This window comes from Argopecten irradians, chromosome 5 (genome assembly GCF_041381155.1).
Source record: "Argopecten irradians isolate NY chromosome 5, Ai_NY, whole genome shotgun sequence".
Taxonomy (NCBI): Eukaryota; Metazoa; Mollusca; class Bivalvia; order Pectinida; family Pectinidae; genus Argopecten; species Argopecten irradians.
Window position 1 is genome coordinate 9154506 of NC_091138.1, and position 27063 is coordinate 9181568.

General features: G+C 34.6%; 1 protein-coding gene and 1 long non-coding RNA gene across 3 annotated transcripts; both read left to right on the forward strand.

The window, feature by feature from the left end:
• Positions 1–27063, forward strand: LOC138322808 (alpha-(1,3)-fucosyltransferase C-like). Of its 2 annotated transcripts, none has more exons than XM_069266921.1 (2): positions 1–223; positions 25751–27063. In XM_069266921.1, the coding sequence occupies exons 1-2, from the start codon at positions 192–194 to the stop codon at positions 26838–26840; spliced, it is 1122 nt and encodes a 373-aa protein (XP_069123022.1). In that variant the 5' UTR covers positions 1–191; the 3' UTR covers positions 26841–27063. The 2 variants fall into 2 exon arrangements, with proteins under 2 accessions (XP_069123022.1, XP_069123021.1); XM_069266920.1 differs by lacking the exon at positions 1–223 and adding an exon at positions 10675–11355.
• On the forward strand, positions 17269–19109 carry LOC138322807 (uncharacterized). Its single transcript, XR_011208490.1, has 2 exons — positions 17269–18101; positions 18870–19109. It is a non-coding gene; the product is annotated as an uncharacterized lncRNA (long non-coding RNA).

Below are 27063 nucleotides of genomic sequence, written 5' to 3' on the forward strand. Positions count from 1 at the left end.
TCGTTAATGTAACAATAACAATAGGGATTTCCATTCGTAAATGGAAATCCCTAAAAAGCAAAAATCTTTCCGGATATTCTCTTCTGATAATTACTAGGCTCAAGCTCTTCAAATCCGGAAAATGATACCCGCGTTTCCCTAACCAGTATTATAGAGGAAAGAGAGGATCCGCTAGCAGACGACGTAGAAATATGAAGAAAACCGTTCAAGAAATCAATATTTGGTAAGTGTTGCCAAATACTAATGCTATCGTGTATAATCCTTTATATATATATTTATATATCTAGCTAGGCTATAAACTAGGGTTTGGTATGTAACTCATTCAAATGTATATTTTGTCTAGGGCCTAAAGCAATGTTCACCGGGGCTAATCGTACAAACCGGGCTCCGCTATTTACGCTCGTGGAAACACTTTTCTTAGTAGTTCTTACATAGAAAAATGTCGTCTGGGGGAGCCGAGCGTACGTGATAAATATTTGCTTGGTGTTCAACTCACGGCCAAGAATTCAAATATACAAGTTGCCCACGGAACAGTAGAGTGTTTGGCCAATGCGTAGCAAAATTGATGTTTTATTGTATTATACTCTGTCCTGTATTTCGCACACAGTATAAGGCGTTTATTTCATATCATGGTTGAAAAGTGTGCTTTTTGTTATATATTCAAACGGATATCTTAACGAGAAACAGAGATAAAACTGGATTCAGTTCATAAACTTATCACAGATTTCAATGATTAGGTGACATTTTCTTGTTGAATGTTACTGTTATAGGCCTAACTATATTTTCTACATTATGCATGCGAAAACGCTTACCAGCATAGTGAACAACATACAAGGCAGTGGATACATGTTATAGTTCCTAAATCATTTCTTCATTTTTCAGTAGAATAGTACGTGCTGCGCATATTGCATGATCGAACAACTAAATTTAGGTTCTTGTATTTTTTTCTACCTATTTTCTTCTTCGAAACGTCTCCCTTAACAGGTCAGAGAAATCACTATATTTGGAAATAAACACGCAATCATGTGATCACTATTTACCCATAATACAACTTCATATTTCGGCCAATGGCATGAATGAGGTATAAGCACGTGACTCGTTTTACTACGTTTTTACTACAAAAAAACACGTGTTTTGTACCATTTGGGGGAATATCCCCCGCGGATCGTGGTTTCATTTCCAAAGTTGGGAAACCGATTGAATTTCATAAATATATATTTGCATTTATCTTTTCACCGAAGCGTTTTGTATATAAAGGCATAACGAATTTTTTTATTACGGTTTTAATGGCTATGTATAATTAATATTGGTTCAATCTTTGGGTGAAAAATCCTCCCGGGGCGTGATTATATCTCGAAAGTCGGGAACCACATTGAATTTCATAAATATGTATTTGCATCTATCTTTTCACCGAAGCGTTTTTTATGCAAAGGCCTAACGAATTTGTAATTACGGCTTTCATGTATTATGTACATATACCAAAATGTACATGCATATAAATAACAGTTCAAAGTGCACGTGTTAAACAATGAAGTTTGATAGTTCAACATATAGAGTGAAAATCCCCCCGGGAAGTGATTTTACCTCCGAAATCGAGACCAGATTGACTAAGATTTCTGTGGGTACACATCCATTTTTAGCATTGATTTTGTATAAATAGCAATCAACAGAGTAAATTATTTCTTTGAAGGATATCAGAATTGCTTTGATTTTGCATTAACAAAAGAATCAACACATATATATGTACCTTCAATTATTGCCTTTTTATTTAGAATCATCAAATTTTGATACATTTACATGTAAATGTACATACACATGTATACTCGCGTACATATGTACCTCGGCAAGAAAGAACAAGAGTAGTGGTGTCGTTGCCTTCCTTACATTCTTTCTTTTCATTCTGTAAATCCACTCACCTTTCTCACGTAGGTATGGTGCGCCTGCGACGTAAGATATCGTGAGACCTCGATTTTCATGTTTTAACGTGACTTCTGATTATGTACACGTGTTATAACATAATCCAGGAACATGTATACGTGTTCATTTGTTCACACATGTGCAGTAAAAGTTGAATTATTAGGGATACATATCGTGAATATGATTTAAAATTGTATAAAAACATTTAGTATCGACAATATCAGTTATGAAAGTTATATCATCCACATGTTACGTGCCAATTTTTTAGTCTTACTTTTTAACAAGTCATAATAGATAATTACAAAATCCATATGAATAGATATGGTAATATATAGTTTTGTTACAGTTTCAGAACAAAAACTATCGAGGGTAGTTTTCTCAAACTTGATATACATGTACATGTATGTGTATACATGAAAGCCTTAATTACAAATTCGTTATGCCTTTATATAACAAACGATTCGGTAAAAAGATAAATGCAAATATATATTTATGAAATTCAATGTGGTTCCCGACTTTGGAGGTAACACCACGTCCCGGGAGGATTTTCACCCAAAGATTGAACCAATATTAATTATACATGGCCATTAAAACCGTAATGAAAAATTCGTTATGCCTTTATATACAAAACGCTTCGGTGAAAAGATAAATGCAAATATATATTTATGAAATTCAATCGGTTTCCACACTTTGGAAATGAAACCACGATCCGCGGGGGATATTCCCCCAAATGGTACAAAACACGTGGTTTTTTGTAGTAAAAACGTAGTAAAACGAGTCACGTGCTTATACCTCATTCATGCCATTGGTCGAAATATGAAGTTGTATTATGGGTAACTAGTGATCACGTGATTGCGTGTTTATTTCCAAATATAGTGATTTCTCTGACCTGCTTAACACCGCCTGACCCGAGGCTCTTAGCGCTCAGCAGAAAGGGAGTGAGACAACTGGTTCGCCCGTTGTCAGTATCATGTGCCCAGCTAAAGTCTGCTGAACCTGTTTATATTATAAGGCCTTTTCCCCCTAATATATATTAGACAAAAATAACCCTTTTGATACAGGAAGATTTAGCAGACTTGATGTGACCGGATAGGGTGTGTTGCTTGATGTCCTCAGTAATATACTTTCATTTTTTGTACATCACTATAAAAAGGACAAGAGTTTCACTATACAAGAAGATACAACACCAATATACCACAGCCTTCCAAAACACGGGAGGCCGTCATTATATTACCCTGGCTGTTAATGATCAACCAAACAAACAAAACAAAACGTCACTTTTTATGTAAAACAGATAAACATGTTTATGCGCGATATTTTGCTGATAACATAACGTAGATTCTGAAGTATATTTTTCTCTTGGTATGATATCGCAGAAACTATTTTTTTTTATTTTAAAGCTGACAATGCAAGTTAAAAACATGCATTTGAAATTAAAAAAAAAAAGATAACGAAATATTTTTTTCGAAAATTGTTTCTGAGACATCCCCTAGTTATGACAGTGCGGTATCTAAGGAAGTGGCAGCCATTTTTCTTTTGCTCTGCTTAGTAACCTTCACTGGCCAACCCCCTATATAGAGCACGGGACACTTGACACACGTGTGTCATTCTAAACATGTCTTGTCTCAGATACACATGCCCCGATATTGCAAATAACAATGTCAAATTGAAAATAAACACTGCACTCACCTGACAATATTTCATTGAAGTAATAGATGAATGTGTTGTCAGCTAATCCTATATCCCAACATATGTTCAATACGAACTAATAAAACACTTCAATATACACTAGGTTTTACACGTGCATGTACATCGACACGTGTGTGTCCTTGATAGTTGTCGCTCTTTCGGGTCAGGTACTATAGTCAGGTGTATATGGTCAGTTGAGTGCATCGAGTACGATGATATACGTGGATATATGTGGACGGATTATTGTTTGGATTTCTATTCACTTGCGTTGAAATTTTATTTTGAGAAACATCTAAATGACAACTTAGAGGAGTTGACAGATGAAGCTGGTACTTCATGTTTTCTTGCTAAAACAAGTCCCATATCTAAAATTTACTAATTTCAAGAACTATTATCCACTGCCTTGTATTATTTATTTTATAAGTGTTCCATATGCGTACAGCTCAACAGTTCAACGCTTCATCTGTGAACAGCGAAATAAAAATTTTCGTTTATACTTTTTGAACCAATCACATTCTAAGCATGCATTATTTAAGATGACGGATAAGCGTCTTAGACTTGGAACCCTCAGACGAAAAGTACCAGATATACCGGTTTCGATCCAACGGAACGTCGTATTCAATTTGACGGAACGACAGATTCGTAAGCAAAAACGGAAACGGATCTCTAACTGGGACATATGTTGCTAGTTCAATTCTTGGGACTATCAAAATTAAACGAACTTGATATGTTTCCATAAGAAAAGATTAACTGGATTCGAACGATAATACATGTATATACATATATGTTGTCATGGAAATGACTTTCGATTGAAGAAATTAAATTTCAAGAACTATTATCCACTGCCTTGTATTATTAATTTTATAAGTGTTCCATATGCGTACAGCTATACCAATTTGTGGCGTTTTTGCATGCGTAATTTAGAAAATGTAGTTATAACCGTAACATTCAACAAGAAAAAGTCACCTTATCATTGAAATCTGTGATAATTTAATGAACTGAATCCAGTTTTAACTCCATCTCTCGTTTAGATACATATCTGTTTGAATATATAACAAAAATAACACTTTTCAACCATGATATGACATACCTGTGACTGTCTATACTGTGTGCGAAAAACATCAATTTTGCTTCTACCCATTGATGAAACACACTACTGTTCCGTGGGCAACTTGCATATTTGGATTCTTGACCGTGAATTGAACACCAAGCAAATATTTATCACATACGCTCCCCCAGACGACAGTTTTCTATGTAAAAGAAGCGTTTCCACGAGCGTAAATAGCGTAGCCCGGTTTGTACGATTAGCCCCGGTGATGTTTAGGTCATCTGACCCGTCGTCCGCCGTCCGCCGTGCACAAACTTTTTTACATTTTGAACTTCTTCTCCAGTTGTAATTATACCAATGCCAAAGACACCAAGCATCACAACCCTCTGGTCATATACTGACAACTTGCGAACTAGATGCCCTACTCCCTGTATGCTAAACGCTAAAGACAAATTTCCGGTAACGTTAATCTTAAAATATATTTCCGAAGATTGACGGAAATTACTTCGCGATTGAGACTTTATTGTGTCTCGGCCAGGGGACGGAAATCAGGGCCAGGGGCGAGCGCTCAACAGAAGGCCAAAAGTGAGGCAGTGTCAAGGGTATGAAAGGCAGTTCATGTCAGAAACGAGATAATTTAACGCGTTAAACACCTTTTTAACGCGTTAAATGCTAACGCGTTAACATTTACACGTTAACATGTTTTTATCACGTCAATAATTATTTTTTCATGTTAACATTTAACGCGTTAACAATTAAAAAGCGTTAACATTTAACGCGTTAAATCTGACAACCAATCAGCAACATCGTTATGTTGGCACATAGGAAACTGTGCCTTTCGCCTTTCCCATATGATCGAAAACCCACAGTCGCTTGTGAACAGCACAAGGATCTGAGAATTAGTTACAGAATATATATAAAATTATGGACCTACAAGAGTGACCTAAGACAATTTTAGACGTTTTAGAGGTCTAGATAAAAAAGGGTAAAAATCATACTCTACGTAGTACTAGTACTCTGGTGGGTCCATGGTTTAATCTGTAAATAATTCTCAGATCCCAGATAACTACAACTATATCGATGGTTCATGGGCTCCCGACGATGCCTCATTCTGGCATTATTTTCTTCGTGCACCCGAAAAAAAACTACTTTTTGAGGAGAGAAGAAATTGGCTTCACTTAAGTTATTTTATTAATTTGGGCAATATGTTCTGTGGTTAGAATTGTGGTTTAGAGATTTTTGGTTTCGCTTTTTGATTTATTGGCCTCGTAATTTCTCTACTGATAAAACCAAAATCGAATTCTTCAGAAACAGAAATGAATTATGGAAATGATATAAAGATTGATAATGGTGAAAGAAATTAATAAATAATTTCGGAATTCCGTGGAACTTTTTTGTTTTTGCTTTACATGTATCAATAAACTTAGAACTAGGAAAATTATCGTAGCTGAAGATGGTTCAAGGAAAGTTTTGCGTATCAAATCTTAATAATTTGTCTTTGACACATTCGTGTAAGTATATTATTTGGTTTAACGTATGCATCTTATCTGTTATCGGGACTGTGTTGTTGTGAAATAGATATTAGTTAAATATACATAATAGTCATTATCTACATATATACTGTACATGACTTCGACGATTAGAACGGCTATATATTTCAAAATTCATGTTTTCATTTTTTTCTTTTTTCAAAATTCATGTTTTCAGTTTTCATCATGCATATATTGCATGATGATTTTTAGAATTAATTTTATGAAGTGTGTTTTATCAATCTTCGCAATTACCCAATATGTGCTAAATATTGTTGTACATGTTTATTATTTAATGGCATGCATTGTCCATCGTTGATAACGGATTTCCCTAGTCATAAATTCATTTTTTTTAAATTTCTGATTCGTTATGAAACTCTAGATTCAAGAACATAAAATGCAACGTTATAATTGTAATTATTTATACACCATCGACATAAAAGGACAAAAAATGATCATTCAAACGAATGTTTTCCAACGTATTAAACTTAAAAAATGCTTAACGCGTTAAACTTAGAAAATGTTTTGGCTAAAAGTTAAATGTAAACGTGTTAAAAGTAAGTTTCAACGCGTTAAAAGTGTGTTTAAATTCTTACATGAACGGCCTTTCATACAAGGTCAAATTTAGTCGCCTTTTACGATCATGCAATCGGGGCAGTAGGTACAATTCTAACGCCCTACCTGCAGGGCCATTATAGACAAAAACAGACAACATGATATTCTTAAAAGCACTATTTCCACGAAAAATGGGATGCCATACCAATATTCAGAGTATCTTTACTAGTTCTGTGGTTCGGTCAGATCTACCATCCAACAACAGGTACAAAACAAGATCATTCCATGTGCATAATTCTATCTATAAATAATGAGTCAGATGATTGTAATAAGATTAAAAAACAGACAAATAATAAAAACAGCACTAAACATTAAATCTCCAATATTGAAAGATTGTCAATTATTATTCTCTCTATTTCCTCCAAAAATACAAAGATTTCATAGCAGAATAAATTACATAAACATTTAAATCATACCATGCACGCTAAATTCGCGCAAATAGTGGATGCATATGTTACATGTAAAGAGAGAAATATTTAAGTTTTGCATCATATATATTTACAAAATAATGAAGAAAAAACTATTATTTATTATAATACAATTCATTGGGATATTAAATATCTTTCGACAGAAGGTTTGTCACTAGCTATTGATAATATACTTTTGACATTTTTTCAAAAGCTGGTAATGTTAAAACTTGTCGAATTTGTCCATATCTATATCATTTAAATCATACTCAACGGACCCCCAATTAAAATATTCAATAGCTGAGTCTTTATTTAACATAATAACACTATCATTGATACGTGCAATGGAACAGCATAATTTATCACGAGTATTACTGCGATAGCTACAGGTTAACAAAATACAAAAGTAGAAGATCGATGTAAAACTTGCCGCATTGTTTTCTTTCGACATTATTGAATTCTTAACTAATTTATCCATTGTGAACGAGACGGAAAAATACTTGTATTAAGGAATGTTCTCAGTAATTACACAAGTCAGCTGGTATGTATTTATCACTCTCATAATATAGCATACAATGCCCCAATTACTTTCTCCACTCATCAAATAGGTATAAAATCTTTTCAAAACATTTCTTAATGTAAACGTTTCTTTGTGTAAGAGCAGTAATTTCTTTATATTTACATATCTCTCTATGGAGGTCCATCCAATACCTTTGCTAACGTTTTCAATAAATCTGTCAGCTCTCTTTGATGTTAAAATGTCCATGACCAACAGTACTAAAATGAATATTAGTATGTAACCTACCCAACCCTTTTGGTCGTGTATGGAAGGCACCAGTAACATCACAACTCACCATACACACAAAAAACAAAATGTTTATATACAATATAATTATATATCATATTATCCGTGTTTAAAAATGAAGGAAAGTCACGAAAAGTGAAGTAATAGAGTACATTAAAAACAAAGAGAAAAGTTATGACTTAATTCACGTTCTAGTTCAATGTTGTCGATTTCTCTTTTTTAATCCTTTAACTAATTGTGAAGCCAAAAATGTATTCTTCCCTGTCTGTCTGTCGTCCGTAAGTCTGCCTGGAGTTTGCCAGCACTCGAGAGACTCCATTCTTTGGCGGATTAACATCAGCTTCACACACTTGTAAAGGTTTGAAATGTCCACAACAAGCAGGGATGTTTAGTTTGACATCTCAAGGTTAAGCCGCCGTTGAAGTAATTCAGCTAATTTTATAAAATCATTGTCAACATTCGGTTTATTCTGTCGCGAGTTTCACTAAACTGATCAAACTTATAACAAGGGGTCCGGAGGGTCTGTATCACTCACTTGGATATTGAAATAGATATGATAAATCATTAGTTTGTTAAAGAGGAACAACTCCCCTATTCCTAAGGACGATACTGTATTAGATCATACCAATTTAGTTCAAGTATCACTACTAAAGGAATCGCCTTTCTTCCCATTACTTGATCTCGCCTCTCCTGACCCAGAGGTCAGCAAAAAAGTTTCTCCATTCCACTCCCTCAAGGAGATTCAGACTAGTTTGGCTAGTAGCAATACAATGCCTCCACCACTCATTGAATTGCTCTCTCCCTCTATATCAAGTCTGTTCTCTTTCCCAAAATATGTATGTGACCAAATTTGGTTAAAAACCTTAAGAACTTTATGAATAGTAGCAATTTGGACATACGGAAGTGACGAGGTTGATAGAAGGGAAATGTTTTTCATATTTCATTTTCCTTTAAATGACACAAATATCCTTGACGAGTTTCACAAAAAAAGCACTTTCATTTGGTTTTTGAATCCGTGTTTTAACGGAAAAAATTAAAACAATAAAACCAATATTTTAAATCAAAAAAATTCTTGGACATTTCAGCATTGTTACATTAGTATATATCATATATTATTTGAAATCAGTGGCATTTTTTCTACGTAGATTTTCTCATTAATATGATTAATTTTACAAATTATTTTAATTTATCTTCTCTGCATTTGAGGCTGGTGAAGGTTTATTGTAATTATTTATTGTCAAATGATAAACCAACAGAAGAAGGAAGCGGAAGTAAAACATCCGCCTCGGTAGTTCCGGTCATTTTTCTTTGCTCAGTGCTAGTTTTGTCAGTTTACATGTGATAGAATGCTCATACATCGATCTAGTGCTAGCAAGCAAAATGACCAGATGGATGAAAAGAAAATCATAAGAATATTTTTTGGTAATTTGGTACATTTCATACACTAACCATGTTAATTAAAGACTTATTTCATTCCACTGGTCACTGCCCAGCTTCAAACACAATGAAGGCTTGTTATTATGGCAGGACGGACAGTTACTGTACGAGAAACGTGCGGTATTAACCTCGTCTTATTTATCGTATCGTCCTATAGTAATAATCTCATAAACGTCAATTCTCGTGTGGTACGTCGTAGTTTCCCCCAAAACCTAGATTAACCCCTGTTACTGGTAATAGTTTATTACAAAATATGCAGCCACCTGACAAATAAATGCATAAATATTGACAAAATATTTTGTTTAGTCACCCTAAACGTGGTGTCAATAATTATGAATTTGTTTGAAATACAATGTAAGAAGTTTATTCGTTCGCGAAGACAAAGACAATCGTTACATGTATCAAGTCCTTTCCCGCCACCATAAAATTATTCAGAATGTCATATACGATATCATTACTAATGATATTGTGGATTGTAATTTGTGTAAGATACTACCCTATCTAATTTTATGTAATGCATACATCCAGTACTGTACGCCACCTGCATTATACATGGCGTATTCGACCTAAAAAGCGCACATGTCCCTGTAAGCGCCCTCCCCCTTTTTAGGCCTCATTTTAATTGCCCGGGCATAAGACCAAAACTATCAAAATTGTATAGGTTTGCAATGATTTCGTCTTAATAAGCACCTTTTATTTTATTTTTACATGCGCAGGGCGCTTTTTGAGTTGCATACGATAATACTTAGTTTGACAATAACTGGACTGTGAAACTTATCAATAGTGATTTCTAGGCTATCGAAGAAGTAATGTCCACCTTTACTTAGTTGAAGATTATGTCATAAATCGGATATTGTGTGGTCATCTCATGGCGGAAACAGAAAGATCAACTTCGCTAAGATTATCGTACTGAATACCCGTGACTAGCGAAGTGTATTCGGTAACATGTTGATCAGAGAACCTTTGTCCATATAGTCGAGGATGTATTCTTATATTACCCATGGTATTCGTACAATGAGTCTATCTTATTCATATATAATTGAACAGGACTCAATTAATCTTTAGTTCCTCATTTTTGGCAATAAAACAAGTTTGCAATAAAATAATTCAAGACAAAAATGGCATAATAGTAAAGGAAATATAGCAGGCCGGGTACGTATATTCGTTCTAGGTAAACTGATCTCCGTATTTCACAAGTTTACATAAACACAAGAGGAAGATGATATGTTATATATGTAAAGCTAATACGGGTCAGCTGGCAGGAATATCGGTAAATATTCTGTGAATATGTAATGTCACTCTATATCAAACCAATTTCTATCGATTCGGCTGCGGGGAGAATATCACGTTAGTGCATCAACCGGATCGATACTGAGTCAGATTTCGGCCTATAGTCGGAGCATTAAGACATAGAGAACGCCAACAAGCTAGTGAATACCTTTCCGGAGATTTGAAAGATGTGATACCACAGTCATTCTACATAGAGCACATTATGTTTAGACGGCAGACTGAAAATTTCCAATGTTTCAGGTACTTGTTTCATTACTAGCCTATTACACTGGAAGAATGCTACTACTGTGTGTGTAATATATGAATTTTTTATAACCCCAGAAGATCAGTAGAGTGTTTCTCGATCGTGTTGTGGCTGAACGGGAGTCCACGTATAGGATATCAATAGGATGTCCGTTTAGTAGTATGTATGAATATGTACATTTAATCATCATTTTGATTGCTACCGTTGTACATGTATTTAGCTGAACAATCCGATAATCATACTGTAGCCTACATCAACAGTGATCTCATTGATCTACTCGACGTGTGCTGAGATTCCTCTGCGGAGAATATAAATACGGAAAATATGTCGGCAACACCAATTGAAGCAATACAAAAATCCTACGAAATCCGCAGGTAATAACTTCATTATATTTTTTCTTTCATTCATTCATCTTTATCCTTATTATTTTGCGACCTCAGTTTCCATCAATGTCCTCGCCAATCTGTTTTCAGTTTCCGTCGTCAATATCATCGCCAATATTTTACCGTACATTTCCTTTTCCATTTTCCTTTGATTAATTCAGTTCGAGCAACATCCTCGCCAATCCATGATCAGAATGTCCACCAATTATCTCGCAAATCTTGATTACAGTTTCATCGACATCTGCCAATCTTTGATTTTAGCTTCCATCGTTATCCTTTCCATTATTTGATCTCGGGTTCGATCAATATCCTCTGCATCATTTTAAACTACCCTCGTCACTCTTTGATCACTTTCTTGCTTTGTAATGTTAGGCTATCATTTTCCATTGCTTGTTTTTTACATAACATAAAGATGTACACTGTAAACACATGATTTTATAACCCTGGTCATTGCTAATAACCTAAAATCAATTCAGGTCAATTAGTAATTATAACTATATTGTATATATTGGTTTGGCTGACTTTCACTTAGGGTGACCTACAATGTAACAGGCTAAATGAACTTAAGTGGTGAAGCTACAATTTTTGTAAGTGAACATAGCTAATCTAGATTTAATTTAAATTATTTTTAATTAACGTTAAAAGGCCCACTACCTTTCCGAAACACAAATTAAAATGTTCTTTAAACCAATTATAACATTAGAAAATACATATCGGTTGCCTTTAAAGATATCGGTCTCCTTAAATACATACATGTGTATGGATTGCCTTAAAACATATCGGTTACCCTGAATACATATGGATTGCCTTAAATACATATCGGTTACCCTGAATACATATGGATTGCCTTAAATACACATCGGTTACCCTGAATACATATGGATTGCCTTAAATACACATCGGTTACCCTGAATACATATGGATTGCCTTAAATACACATCGGTTACCCTGAATACATATGGATTGCCTTAAATACACATCGGTTACCCTGAATACATATGGATTGCCTTAAATACACATCGGTTACCCTGAATACATATGGATTGCCTTAAATACATATCGGTTACCCTGAATACATATGGATTGCCTTAAATAATATCGATTGCCTAAGATGAGCTTACAACACTATATACACAAATGTAAGTTTCCCTGCGTAATTTATGTTACATGTAACAGTGAAGAGTCATTTCGCTGTTTTGCCGTCTGGTGCAGTAATATTCAACGAGTGCATGGTAATTAGGACGACGGCGGAAACATACTGGTGATACGACCCGTGTTATGAAAATTAGCATTTTATCTATTGTTCAGAAGATGATAATTGTAGTATTAAAGGTAAAGCTAAAAACTTTTGCTTCATTTTTCATTTCAACAAATTTTATTGCAAATAATATGCAAATGGATTTGGCAACAGGCAAAGCCTATTTTAGCCATCTCCAAACAAATCCGGTATAGTACAATTATCAACAAAATATTTTAACATTACATTATGAATGAATATTATTATTAGTGTATCTCCCCAACCTATCATAGTAGAAAAATCTAAAAAAAAAATTTAGTTTCAGATATATATTCTGATATGCATTGCAATAAATATGTATTTTTTTCTTCATCACAATTGTCACAGCCATGCAGTAGAGTTTTTGCGTTAAAATGCGAGTGGGGGATATTAGAGTTATGTATTTTGGTTCTGAGTGATGATCTTTGTTCATTAAATAAAGGACATATGAAAAGATAGTGTTCGGCTGTTTCATTACCAAGGCCACAAGAACAAATTGGAGAATCTCTCAAATGATCGCGAAATAGGTCAGAATTTAGATTGCTAGAGGAATTTCTGAGCTGGCACAGAGTAATATTTATAATTCGAGAACCTTTGTTTATAAAGGTATTTGTTATATCAGGTTCCATTTTATTAATGTTAAAAAGGAGTGTTTTAAATTGTGCAACAGTGTTAACATTCGATAAGTCAAAGTTTAAAGCGAAAGAATTAAAGTCTCTAAAGGTACTTGGAAAAAAACTAGTATAGTATCTTGCAGTTCTGCACATAGGAATATTAAAATATCTTGTCATCCTTCGTGGATATCTCTCATTTTCAGGCTGATATAAAAATGGTTGTACAATTTCAATCAAATGCTGTGGAGCAAATCCACGGAGTATCTTAAACATAAGAATAAGTTTGTGTTTTTGACGCCGATCAGAAAGAGATTCCCAAGCTAGTTCTTTATAAAGTATATCATGGGAGGTACCTCTGCGCAATCCCGTTATAATCCTAACAGAAGTTTACATTGTTCAGTACAGTTATCCCATAAAACATCAGCATATTCTAAAATAGGTAAAATATAACTTTTATAAATGTTTAAAAGAGTTTTACGTGACACTCTTTTTTTTAATGTTTTTAAAATATTTATCCTTTTAAATGCTTTCTGGTATACATAATCTATGTGGTGAGTCCATTTACAGTCGTCAGAAAGTAGAACTCCTAAATGTCTATGTGTGCTAGCTGTATGAACCGTGTTATTGTCAAAGTATATATCGGGATGAATGACGTTTCGTTTCCTTGAAAATATTAATGATTCAGTTTTTGTGGGGTTAAACTTTATGTCCCATTTCAGAGCCCAGGTACTTATATTCGAAAGATTTTGTGAAAGTGTATGGGCAGCATAGATTTGGTTATTATCAATTACTTCACTAATCGAAGTGTCATCTGCAAACAATTTGCAATCACTAGTAACAATATTAGTTATGTCGTTAATATATAATAGAAATAAAAAAGGGCCTAAGACAGATCCCTGAGGGACTCCAGCGTTAACAGTTTTAAATGTAGAGAAAATGCCTTCAGTTAAAACACGTTGCTTCCTATCAGTAAGATAATTTCTAAACCACCCTAATAATTTCCCTTTAAAGGCTCACTACCTTTCCGGAGCAAAATTTAAAGGTTTCTAAAAATCATAAATATCATAAGAAAATATATAGGGATGGCCTAAGATGAGGTTACAACACCAAACATATGCAAGTTATCCTGCGTAATATATGATAACAGTTGGGTTTCATCCCGCTGTTTTGCCTTTTGCTGCAGTGATAATCAACTACCGCGCGGTATTTAGCACGACGGCGGGAAACATAAGACGACCCGCGTTATGAAAATTAACATTTTATTTATCTAAATTAAATTGTTAAGAAGACGATGATAAGTGTAGCATTACCGGTAAGTTGCTAACTTATGCGACTCTATAAAATAATCGATCTCGTTTTACATTTCCATTTTAAAAATTAAAAGCTGTTTCGGAAAGGTAGTGGGCCTTTAAAACCATAAGATTCTAATTTAAATAATAGTCCATCATGCCACACTCTATCAAAGGCTTTACTTATATCACAGAAAACAGACCAGACTTCTTTTCCTTTGTCTCATGAGTTAGTGATATTATTGTATATCGAAAGAAGTTGGTTCACAGTTGAATCACCGGGAATGAAGCCGGACTGATGTTTGGTGATTACTTCACAGTCACGTAGGTAATTATAGAGATACTTAAAAATTACTTTTTCTATTATTTTACTGAAGCAAGAGGTGATAGAAATGGGTCGATAGTTGGAAATATCATTTACATCACCTTTCCCTTTGTATATGGCATTAATGTTAGCAGCTTTCCATGGCAAGGGAATACAACCGGTTTCCATAGTTTTATTGCAGAGAAGGGTAAGAGGAATAGAAATAGAGGGTGTCAATAGTTTTATGAATTTTGGGACAATACCATCAGGTCCTGCAGGTTTCTTTTCATTAAGATTAGAAAGCTGATCTTTGATATCCTGTTCAGTGAATACAATGTTGTCAATCTTAAAAGGAAACTCGGGAGGAGGGGGAAGAGGATCAAGATCATTAGAAGAAGTGGAGATTGAAGAGAAGTATGTATTAGGTGTTCCGCTTTTTCAAAAGGATGTTGGAGAAAAGACTCATTGTGTTTTAGAGGGGGGATAGACGTTTGCTTATTATCAATTTTTAATAAAAATTTAGCAATTTTCCACCATTTATCTGGAGACAAGCTATTATTATTTAACGATGATTCAAGTTTCATGAAATAATTTTGTTTTGTTTCTCTAATTAGGTTAATAGTTTCATTTCGAACTAATCTGTACCTTTCCCATTGAGTAGGGGAGTTTGAATTAATAGTTTTTTTGTGAATGCGGTTCCTCTGTCTAATTTTTAATCTAATTGTGTTTGTAAACCAAGGCTTATCATTCGGTCGCACTGTAACTATTTTTTGTGGTACATGGTCATTTATTTGTGTGTTAATTGTTTCAACTAGAATATTATTAAATTCGTTTACATCATTATTTTGTGAGCTAGATATCCAGTCAATATTACTAATATTACCATTAATCCTATCAATATCAGCACCATCATATTCATATATCGTTTTCTTATATGCAGTTTGTCTATATACTGAATATGATATACAGAAGTTAATAAGACAATGGTCACTGCAAATCGGAGCAAGAACATTTGTATCCCTTATAAGGTGATTGTTGTTAGATAGAACAATGTCAATAGAAGAAGAAGAGGTAGGAGTAATGCGAGTGGGTTCTTTAATAAAACTGTTTAGATTATGTTTTGTAAGTAATCGGCCTAGATGAGAGTGTGGCTGAAGGTTTGACATATCAACATTTATATCACCAGTTATAACTACATCATTATTATTATCATCAAAAACAATATTAAACATGTCATCTAATTTTCGCCAGTATTCTACATTAGATTCTGGTCTATATATACACCCTAGTAAGAACTTATGGCTATCTACTAAAACTTCTAACCAAATAATTTCAATATTGTTAGACTCCAAATCTCTTCTTCGCTTACAGATTACAGTATCTCTTGTATATAATAATGCCACCACCAAATCCTACCTGACTATCCCTTCGATGAAAACTACTAAAACTGTCTAAAACAAGGTCAGAGTCCGGAACTAACGGGTCAAGATGTGTTTCAGTAAGACATATTATATCATTTTCAGTCAGCTCACTATCTATTATATCTAATTTATTTCTAAGTGAGCTTACATTAACATGTGAAATTTGGAGAGTGCGCAGAGGACCGGGATTTTGTTCGATATCATTACACAATAATAGAAACTTTATAAGAAATAATTTGAATGCCAAATTTTTTCCAACAAAAGAAAAAATATGAATATAAAGTATATCATAATAAAATTGCTTGAATGTTAGATATGATTTGTAACTTCCATGCATATCATGTGCCCATAGCTTGATAGAAATTTTACAATCCATTAACCGGTATCAAGAAAGTATGGCGCGAAAAGGTATTGCAAAATAGACAGGTCATGGGGAGGAGATACACCATCAACAACATAACATAAACAAATATATACAAAACTAAGATTAACATGAGAAAGGTTTTTTTTTACCTGTATGGGGTAGAGTTAAGATTTCATTTACATGTTGTTGTTTTTTTTCTTTTTCAAGGAGATAATGAATATACTTTCATCAAATTAGCAGGTCTATATACTTATAGTAACCACATGGTTAGGTGGAGAACGAGATATTTTTAATCCAAAATAAAATTTCGCGTGTCAGCGTTTGCCATCACAGTAAAATTTCCTGCGCAACTAACAAAAAACCAGGCGATTCCATTTTGAGAAGGTAAGATAGCTTGTGTAATGCTAGCGTATAATTATATGAAACCGACCGTGACGGCATACCCATGTGTTTACTATAGATACATGAAAATACACTGTAATATTTGGAAGTCCAAACTATAATAGCCATGATTATGTTGTATATAACATTAGAGAAGTGAACATGCATGGTGAATAAATTTAAACATGATTTCAACAGATGATGCACTGTTGTGTAATGCATATGTACACAGAGGAATAATCAAAAGTGCAATTTCAAAACTATAATAATTGATTACAGAATCTACATTTGACTCATCAGTTTATAGCAGTTTAAAGTTGTGAAAAAATAAAAAACTAATAAAATAATCTTACAAAAGATACAGTTTTGATGCTACTATTGTGAATGAGTACGTGAGGGCGTGGACACACAGGGACTTGTAACGTAGGTTGTGAGAAAGTCTGCTGTGTATACATGTGTACGATATACTATATAAAAGGACAAGGGAACCAACGGCTCGCTTGGAAGAGGTACACCTGCCTCTACAAAAGTCGCCCGTGTTCCGTCAAACATTGATAAATATGTACATATTCAATACCAATATATTCTTAAATAAATTTTCGACATGGAAAACACACCTTTATACACGAAATAATATATTAAAGCGAATAGTCGGGCAAGTGACTGTAAAATCGGTAAAAATGGTATTAATATATCCGGTATAATTTCTTATGAATTAGAAAAATAAAACTTTCCGTCAAAATCGCTGTACATGCGAAGAAAATAATAATATCTATGGGAATCCTAAAAGTCCTCCCGGACGGCTAAGAGTGCAGTTCAATCTTAACGCATGCGCAACACCCACCACTCTCCGTAGTGAACCAAAATGTTTCCGCCAAAACAACCAACTGACTCACCTAAAATGCGAAAGGAAAGGCAATGGAGCAGCGACAATCCCAACAACTGACTCGGTAAACATTACGACGCATGGAGAGTGTTAATACAACTTGTTATAGTGAAGAGAACAGTTCAAACGAGCACGCGGCTCCGGACCGCTACTGTACGTACCTAGGCCTACTACGTACCCGGTACTCCCTGCTCAGCTGATTGTGAGTGAGTCTTCGTATTTTGATCATTATGTAAATAGTCCCTAGCAGTATTTTTTCATAAATGAGTGGTCACATATGGTCACATGTTTCATACCTGTTCCCCAATCGCGTAAAACGTAACCTTGGGGTAAATAGCGGTTCTTTAGTGGGGCCTCTTTAGGGGTAATGAATGCCCTGTATGCTACCGGTCAATTCATACAGTTCTGATGTATATATTTATAGATTTTTAATTTGTAAATTTTTGTTCTGTACATGTTCTGGTAGTGTTATACACATACATTGTATATAGGATTTACATTGTAGGTTAATTGGTAAAATTGTATTGTATATGTTCTGATATACACATATACATATGTACATGTAGGTTTTAGCTTGTTCTTTAGATATATTTGGAGGACACATACAATATTATTTCTGGTCATAATAATAAAATAGTGTTTGTATATATTTATTACAACTGTACCTGGTTCATGTGTATATGACAAACTTTACAGAGTTGAAATGTACTGCAGCCATGTATCATTTATAATTATTCTGAATTTTTGTTGGAACTATAGATAATGAATTTTGTATCTTTTTTGAAACAATATTTGATTCTATCAAATGCATCAGTGGCACATTCACAACTTATAAAATGTTTTCTCTAAAATAAAAAAAAAAAACATGTAGAATGAACCTACATTTATTCATTTATATATATTTGAAATTGATCATTTCAATTTTTGTCATATTCAACAGATATAAAAAATTGCTGGTTCTTTTTTTCAGGCACCATGCATGCATAGTGACATGAATACAGAAAGTTCATCCCTTGGACCTGTATACAAGTGTATGTATACATATACATACAATTAGCATCATATGAAGACTGAAGAATGTTGATTTGAGTGCTCTTGAAAGTAAACTTTTCCAATATGGACCTAGAAGATCATGAACAGAACATTTAAACAGTATTAATTTATTAAATGTTCCTTTCAACTGTAATCATTAAATAAAATTATGATGCAATACTTTTTCATTGTTTAACTTTGTAGAAATATTTGTTTATATTAGTCCTCTAGATCCAGTGATTATAATGCTTGCATACATATGCCTGCCCATTTGTTTGTCAGGGCTTGTGAGATAGATAGCTTTTCAATTACTTTTAAAATATAAGGATTTTTTTTTACATATAGCAATATAGATAACATTGTCTTAGGATTTCTAAATTCTACTTTACAAGAGAGTAGACTCAACATATAAATAAAACCATAAAACTAGCAAGTTATCTGAAATGTTAAAAATCTTTTTGTCTGAACCAAATTTCACATTTATTGTCTATGTGTAACTTGTACATAGACCATTTATGTATTAATACTGTAGTAACAGTGATTACAAACACATAGACTAAAATGTAGTATGTAGTACTATGTACATCTGTCTTTGATTTGAGTTCTAAACAAAAAAGTGGTACCTATTGGGAAGTTGTGACTTGGGCGGAGGGTGAAATACAGAAGAAATAGCTACACATGGAAAAAAGAAAGATATACAGTACCATATGGATTCAAAGTTGCTCCAAAATCAATGAGACTAAATAACCAAAAAAAAGCCATGTAAACCCCAAATATGCAATGACCAGATCAATGATAAAGCACCCTTCCACTTCCAGTTATCTGTAGCTATTTCTTCTATATTTCAACCCCCCACTCAAGTTACAACTTCCCAACCTCATGATTCTTCTGTCTTTTAGCCCCCCCACCCCCACCCCCCCAACACACACATACCTGATTGATTGTCATGTTATTTCAGGTTCCTATTCAGGTATTATTCCTAAAAACCAAAAAGGGTATACACACTGTGTACTCTCAAAGGAGGGAAACCACTTCATTCAAAAATGGAATTTACAATTTCATCTTAATTTTGAAATTTTCAATTTAATTATTAATTACTGGACTATTAAAACAGTATAGAACCCCTCGGCTACAGACAAAGTACTGTGGTACACATTTCTCTTAATTAATTACTTTTCTTCAACTCAATCATCTTTTTCTCCAGAGCACAAAAAAGAACAGGAAACAACAGAAAAGGAAAGTAACATACATGTAGGCCTATATGTTTTCTGGAAATATATATGATGTGTTAATTCTCACAGCATAGGCCTACATGAATTTGAAGAATTAAATATTATCAATGTTTGAGAGAATTTCCTAGTTGTAATTCTATAGCAGCTACATGGAATGTACGTTTACATATATACATTGTACGATACATATACATCATAAAAGTTTCTTTCCTTCCAGCTGGACATTCATGTCATCTCTCTCCAGAACTCAAATATTGTTTACAAAAAAAAACCAACCAGAGACATAGATAATTTAATTAAATCTCTGCAAAAAACTACACGAATAATTGAACACATATATTGTACTTGTAAAATATCTATGTATGAGCTAATTTATTTTCACATCTTTGACAGCTACATGCACGGACGTTCTATGGAACGTTTTCGTGTGGTTTTAAATGGGAAATTATGTTACGATTATTTGTATTTAACCTTCATGATTCGGTTGATGTAAAATACGACGAATGCTATGCTGCAATAATTGCCCCTTGCCGGGGCCCCATCTCTGCATCGGCCGAATATTTGTGTCGATTTCCATGTACAAGATGCTTTTATCGAAAAATGCTTACAAAGCATTGTTATTAATGTAAGAATACTTCATTTGCATCAAATGTATCATCTCAAAACAACAATTTGCATACCGCATTAGTGGTTTATCACACGAAACGAAACCGACACGACTGAGAAACACATGTCCATGTTGACATTTCCACGCAGCCTCGTTTTCAAAAAGTTTGGAGAATTTATATTTAGAACTGTGCTAAATTTACACGGGGCTTCCCCAAAATTTCAATGGTCAAAACTGGACACCGTAAGCAGAACTTGACCATCATTATGGTATACAATGACTTTTGGAAGGCCAAAGAACGCATTTAGACTGGTTTCCTTTGCCCGACTATTCACTTTAACATACCTTTATTTCACTATAAACGTGTGTTTATAATATGTTTCTGTTAATCTAGTTGTAAATCGAAATTTAACTTCTTGATCAATTATTCCACTTTATATATATATATATATATATTTATATATTTATATTTTATATTTTTGTCTTATTTTAAACTGTTTTATAGTTGTGTTTTTTTATGTATATGGAAACCATCACATGGACATTGTTCTTTTTTATATATATATATATATATATATATATATATATATATATATATATATATATATATAAAGTGGAATAATTGATCAAGAAGTTAAATTTCGATTTACAACTAGATTAACAGAAACATAATACAGAATACAGATAATTGGAACAATGGCACAAGAAATTACATTTCCTTTTATGATATGTATGGCTCTTTTAACAGATACAATACACTTTGCACATGTAGCTATATAGTTGCAAACATAGATTTCCAATGAACCATTGAATTTACTTCTAATTATAAGTGTAGCTGCGTAATTACCAACTATTATCAATTACTAGGATTTTCTCACAAAAATAAAACAAAATTAGAAATACTGGCACTTTTGTGTTTAGCTATATACATTTATAACTTGTAAATTTTCTAAAACATATAATTTGAGACTATAAATCAAACATCACTAAACATTAATATCAAATTATGATAGTAGCATTCTTTAAGTTTAGATTATGTTAAAAGAGTTTATTTGGATGCCGTGGCACGTTGATCGAGGGTCCTGGGCCCGGCCCGTCTTGGAGGGGGGTCGGGATAGCTATGCAGATCACGGAGAGAAGTGACATGAGTCTTACGCTGCTGATTATCACGAATAACAATACGGCCATCAATTGTCCACGTGCCAGATATGTGTTTGTTCTTTTTTAACCACAGGGCCTTGCTGTAAACATCCATCCGTTGTTTCGTCAGCGCTTCATTAATATAGAGGGCCGGGGGTTTAATAAAGTTAGGTGGTTGTTGATCAGCCTGATCACCTTTATTAGAATTAATTAGGTTGAATCTCGCCTCATAGACTGAAGCCCGGGTGCGATACGATATGAAACGGACAATAATGTCTCTGGGTCGGTCGGGATTTTTTGGTCCAACTCTGTGTGTCCTACTGATATCACCGGGTACAACAGCTACACCTAGCGCGTCATCAGTACACTCGCGTTCACCTTCCGGAATCCCACGAAATTTGAGGCAATTACGGCGGGAGTATTGCTCCATGTCATCCATACGATCTTTCAAAGTTTCAATCTCAGTCTTCAGACTATCAATACCCATTGATGCTTGTAAAGTCTGTTTAAACAGATCATTATCCATGAGTAAACCAACGACATGTTTGATTGTTTGGGGGTCCTTCAGTGCGCTCAGTGTATCGACACTGCTTTTAACCTTTTTAGATAATTCTGCTGCCATTTTCAGTGGTAGAATTCAATTTCAAAAGATAAATGTCAATCCAAAACAATCAACACAAGCAGATAATTTGGGTATTTATACACGTGTAAAGTCAATATGTGTACGTACTCACGTCTTGATATGTACGGGTATGCACGCTTTTTACAGGTGTTCACTCGGGTATGCAGCGATAGTAGATAAATAGTCAATATCATGAGATTGTCTCAATAATTCAAAGTAAACAAATATATGGATAACAGTACATCACTTCTCCTCTGTACTCACGTTCTTATATGTTCATTATCCAAATGAAATCACTCCCCATACAGATTTTTTGTCGGAGCTACTTCATACCACAGGGACTTGTAACGTAGGTTGTGAGAAAGTCTGTTGTGTATACATGTGTACTAGGCCTAAGCTTATATACTATATAAAAGGACCTTTTATATAGTATATAGGCCTAGTACACATGTATACACAACATACTTTCTCACAACCTACGTTACAAGTCCCTGTGCTTCATACCAGCTCAGGTAGCACCATACCGGAGATGTACCTTTTGCTTCTCTACAAAATTATCAAATGTTGTGTCCTGCAGGTAGCCTAGAGGCGTTAGAACTGATCGCAAAAGGCGACTAAGTTTAGGATATTGTTTTTTCTCTTTCTTTGCTAACTTTCTTCTTTTTCGTGTCTACCTTGACACCGCCTCACTTTTGGCCTTCGGTTAGGAGCTCGCCCCTGTGAGGTAGGCTTGAGTTTTTCCCCCAGACAGAGATATACTATATTGAGAGGTAAACAAAATGTCAGCCACCTAAGTTTTTATGGTGGAATCATGATCAACATACACGACATGTTGTCAAATATATGCAAATTCAATTTGATTAAAATACAAATCCTTATAACCACTCCGTTCCATAGAGGATCTGACAACATCCCGTAAGGGGTCATGTTCGAATGACCTTTGTACCACGTGTACATTGATACATCAATTGACAACGCCATTTCGTCCCAGTATACATAAACAATTAGGTTTGTTGTGCTGATTGGGCAAGATGACTTTTTTCAAACAATTTCGTTTGTCCCCTTAAAGTCACATTCAAGATTCTGGCAGCAGCAATTTGATTGGCCATTTTTAAAGGTCACCTGGACATGACCCCTAATGGGATGTTGTCAGATCCTCTTATCCAACACAGTGATAATAAGGATCTGTATTTTAATCAGATTGACTCAAATTGATACATGTAGCATACACATGGCTGGCATTTTGTTAACCTCTCAACTACATGGATTTTTTTTTGTTTTTTTTTTTTAATAAAACCGGAAGCGATGGTGATTTGCTGCCGTTTACTCAGCTGAATGTGTAGTCGGAGGCCATTACAAATGTGTGAAATAGAAGGGTCTCAGAAGTATTTCATTGTCATTGATGAAGTTTCAACAAATTCTGTTGATGTGTCTCAAGTTATCGTCCGGAAACTAAAATCCTTTGTGAAACAATCTATTATTAGTAACAGCGACCTTTGTAGTTGACCTTTTGACTCCAAATTCAATCCCAAACTTTATTTTCCCGTATGCTACCATTCTGGAAACCAAATCCGGACAGACGGAAGGACAGACAGACAGACAGAGTGGAACAAACACTGTAGTCCCTTACGGTTTTACCGGCAGGGGGCTAATATATTATTTGCGTCCCAAAAAACTATGTTTTATATGGAATGAAGTACTGATTGCACATCCACTAAAAGCAAAACAAGTTTATATTAAAGGATTAACCTCTTACTTTGCTTATTTTATGAGATGACAAACCCAATGGAGCACGATAATATTTTCTTAGAACAATAAAATCAACCCAAAGGTAAGATACAATAATTTACCGTGTGTTATTCGCCGTCAAAATCACAACAGCCATTCAGAAAAAGCACGAGCAGCCTAATCCAGCCCTTTTTCTCCATGACATCACAAGAAATAGTTCCTATATTTCAGTTATTTAAGGTCAAACAGGAAAAAACACGTTTAAAAATATCTCTGTTTTATTGGATGTCTCCGATGGATTGGCACGTGATTTTGTGAAATGTCAAAAGAAGTCCGCCAATGTTATATGTATCCATACGCACTGAATCGGTACGCGTTCTGCACTCAGGTTATTGGGAAATAAACAGATCTGCCCTGAACTTAGGTTAATAATACAGAAACAGTGACAATTGTAAATATTAATTTTTATGTTAATTGGACATATATTTAAATAATTAAATACCAAGTATCGGTCAACATGTACGTAAGTGTCAGACTGTCAGTGACCATGTCTCGCAAAATAGGACTTTCAACAGCGTATACTAATTAAAAGACAACTTTCAGCATACATTTATTTCAATGCTGCTTCATTTATCGTCTTCCGCTTACCTTCGTGCGTAAACTTTCCACATTTTGATCTTCTTCTCACCATTGCACGAAAACCAGCATGTTTCCAAATACCATAAATTTGGTTTGGTTCTGGTGTTACTTTGGTTTTTACTTAACGTCCTATCAACACCGAAGGTCTTTTAATGGCGGTTTTACTTAATACGACCGTGTTAATGCTGCTGCGGAAGACTTTTATATTCTTATTGTGTCTCATTGTGATTGCGGAATACCTTATTTTCTTTAAAATACTAGCTCATTGAAACATGATGTAGAGCAAGCACCATATCCTACCTGGTTACAGGCAACACACGCGACGAGTCCACCAAACCCATAACGTTTGTGTACGGTATTGAAAGCGTTACTAGCATATGAGTCATCAACATGCATCAGGGCTGACATAAAGAAATGTTTATGTCAATAACAAAGCTGCTGATACAACTAAGTTCTCTCTCCACCTTAGGACTGACGCAAACTAATAGAAAACGATACAGTATTATTATACAGTGTCTGCAATTGGCCTAGGTACAAGGTCTTTACAGCAGCTTTTCTCTCTCTTAGAATTCCTTATACGTTACACAGTACCAAATAATATGTTTCAATTTCGAATAAAATTTCATATACTCCCTATTGCTTTTCAGTGGGTTTTTTCCCCTTTTTCTTTATAGTTTTGACTTTCTTTGTAGTTTTGGCGTTCTTTGCCATTCTAATGCTAATCTCTGCTAACGGAATAAATCGCACTTTTTCTTCGTTTTACAGTATTTGGAGCTAATATGTGATATACGTGTCGGATTGTTTATGGCAAACTAATCGGCTTTATTCCATGCTTATTTTTTCTGTTGTAGGTATGGTGCAGCCAATTTCTTCTACGTAACTTTATTTGGCGTGACACTAATGGTTGGACTGTTCTGTATATCACCACAATTTGTTTCTGTAAACCCTATAACAGTTAGGTACTTCTACAGAGAAGCCAACGTCAGCGACAGGCCAATACGGGTACACTACTACAATCGACCACCATGGGTAGGATTGAACATTTTCGACGAATGTGATAGTAACTGTTACCTGACCGCTGAGGGCCATTCGTACCAGGACAGTGAAGTGGTTGTATTTCACACTCCATATGTCAAAGAATCACACCCGTCGAAGAGAAGGGGACAAATCTGGGTATTCCACTCTTTGGAGCCGCCATGGCTTAATTGGTGCAAATTTGAAAGCTGGAAACGTGAATTCAATTGGACAATCACCTTCAGAAGAGATTCGGATTTTCTCTATACCTACGGTAGGATTCAAATGCAAACAGTAAGTGAACTCACTTGGGAAAGAGAGATACAGAAACTACGCGAGTTATTCGACAAGAAACGTGGAGAGATTGCGTGGATGGTTTCTCACTGTGGCACTCCAAGCAAACGCGACGACTATGTGACTATATTAAAACGCCTGACCCCAGTTGATATATACGGAGGATGTGGAGACAAGAGGTGTGCTCGGTCGATAGGTCAACAGTGCTACGACTGGTATAAATTTTATCTGTCATTTGAAAATCAGTTATGTGAAGACTACATAACTGAGAAGAGTTTCAAAATTTTCAGTTCTTCGGTGGCTTTGATACCCGTCACACGTGGTGGTGCTAATTATTCCATGTTTCTTCCCCCTGGATCATATATAGACTCGTCCGAATTCCAACCTATTTCTCGTCTTAAAGACTATATTGTTTCTGTATCAAAGAACGCTACTAAATTTTTAGAATATATGAAATGGAGAAAACACTATCAGGAAAAAGCAGATCATCGGAAGCCATTCTGCGAACTTTGTCGTCGGCTTCATTCAAAGGATAAAGATAAATATAGACGGGTTTATGCTGATATAGGGGAATGGCAAAGAAGGGACAAGACAACCCGGACAGTATGTAAAGAACCCAAGGACTTGTTCTAGATAGATCAAATGAAAACACTCGATAATAATGGTCACGTTCATTTCATGACAGACTATGTACACCAATAGATAGATAATTTACGAGGTGCAAAATAATAATAAAAAAGTATGAGTAGAAATAAAAATAAAAACATTATCATTTTGAAATAGATTTGGATCACCAAACATCATTTGTACACGATGTACGTTAATTAAAAAATGGCATGCGTCTTCACAAACAAAA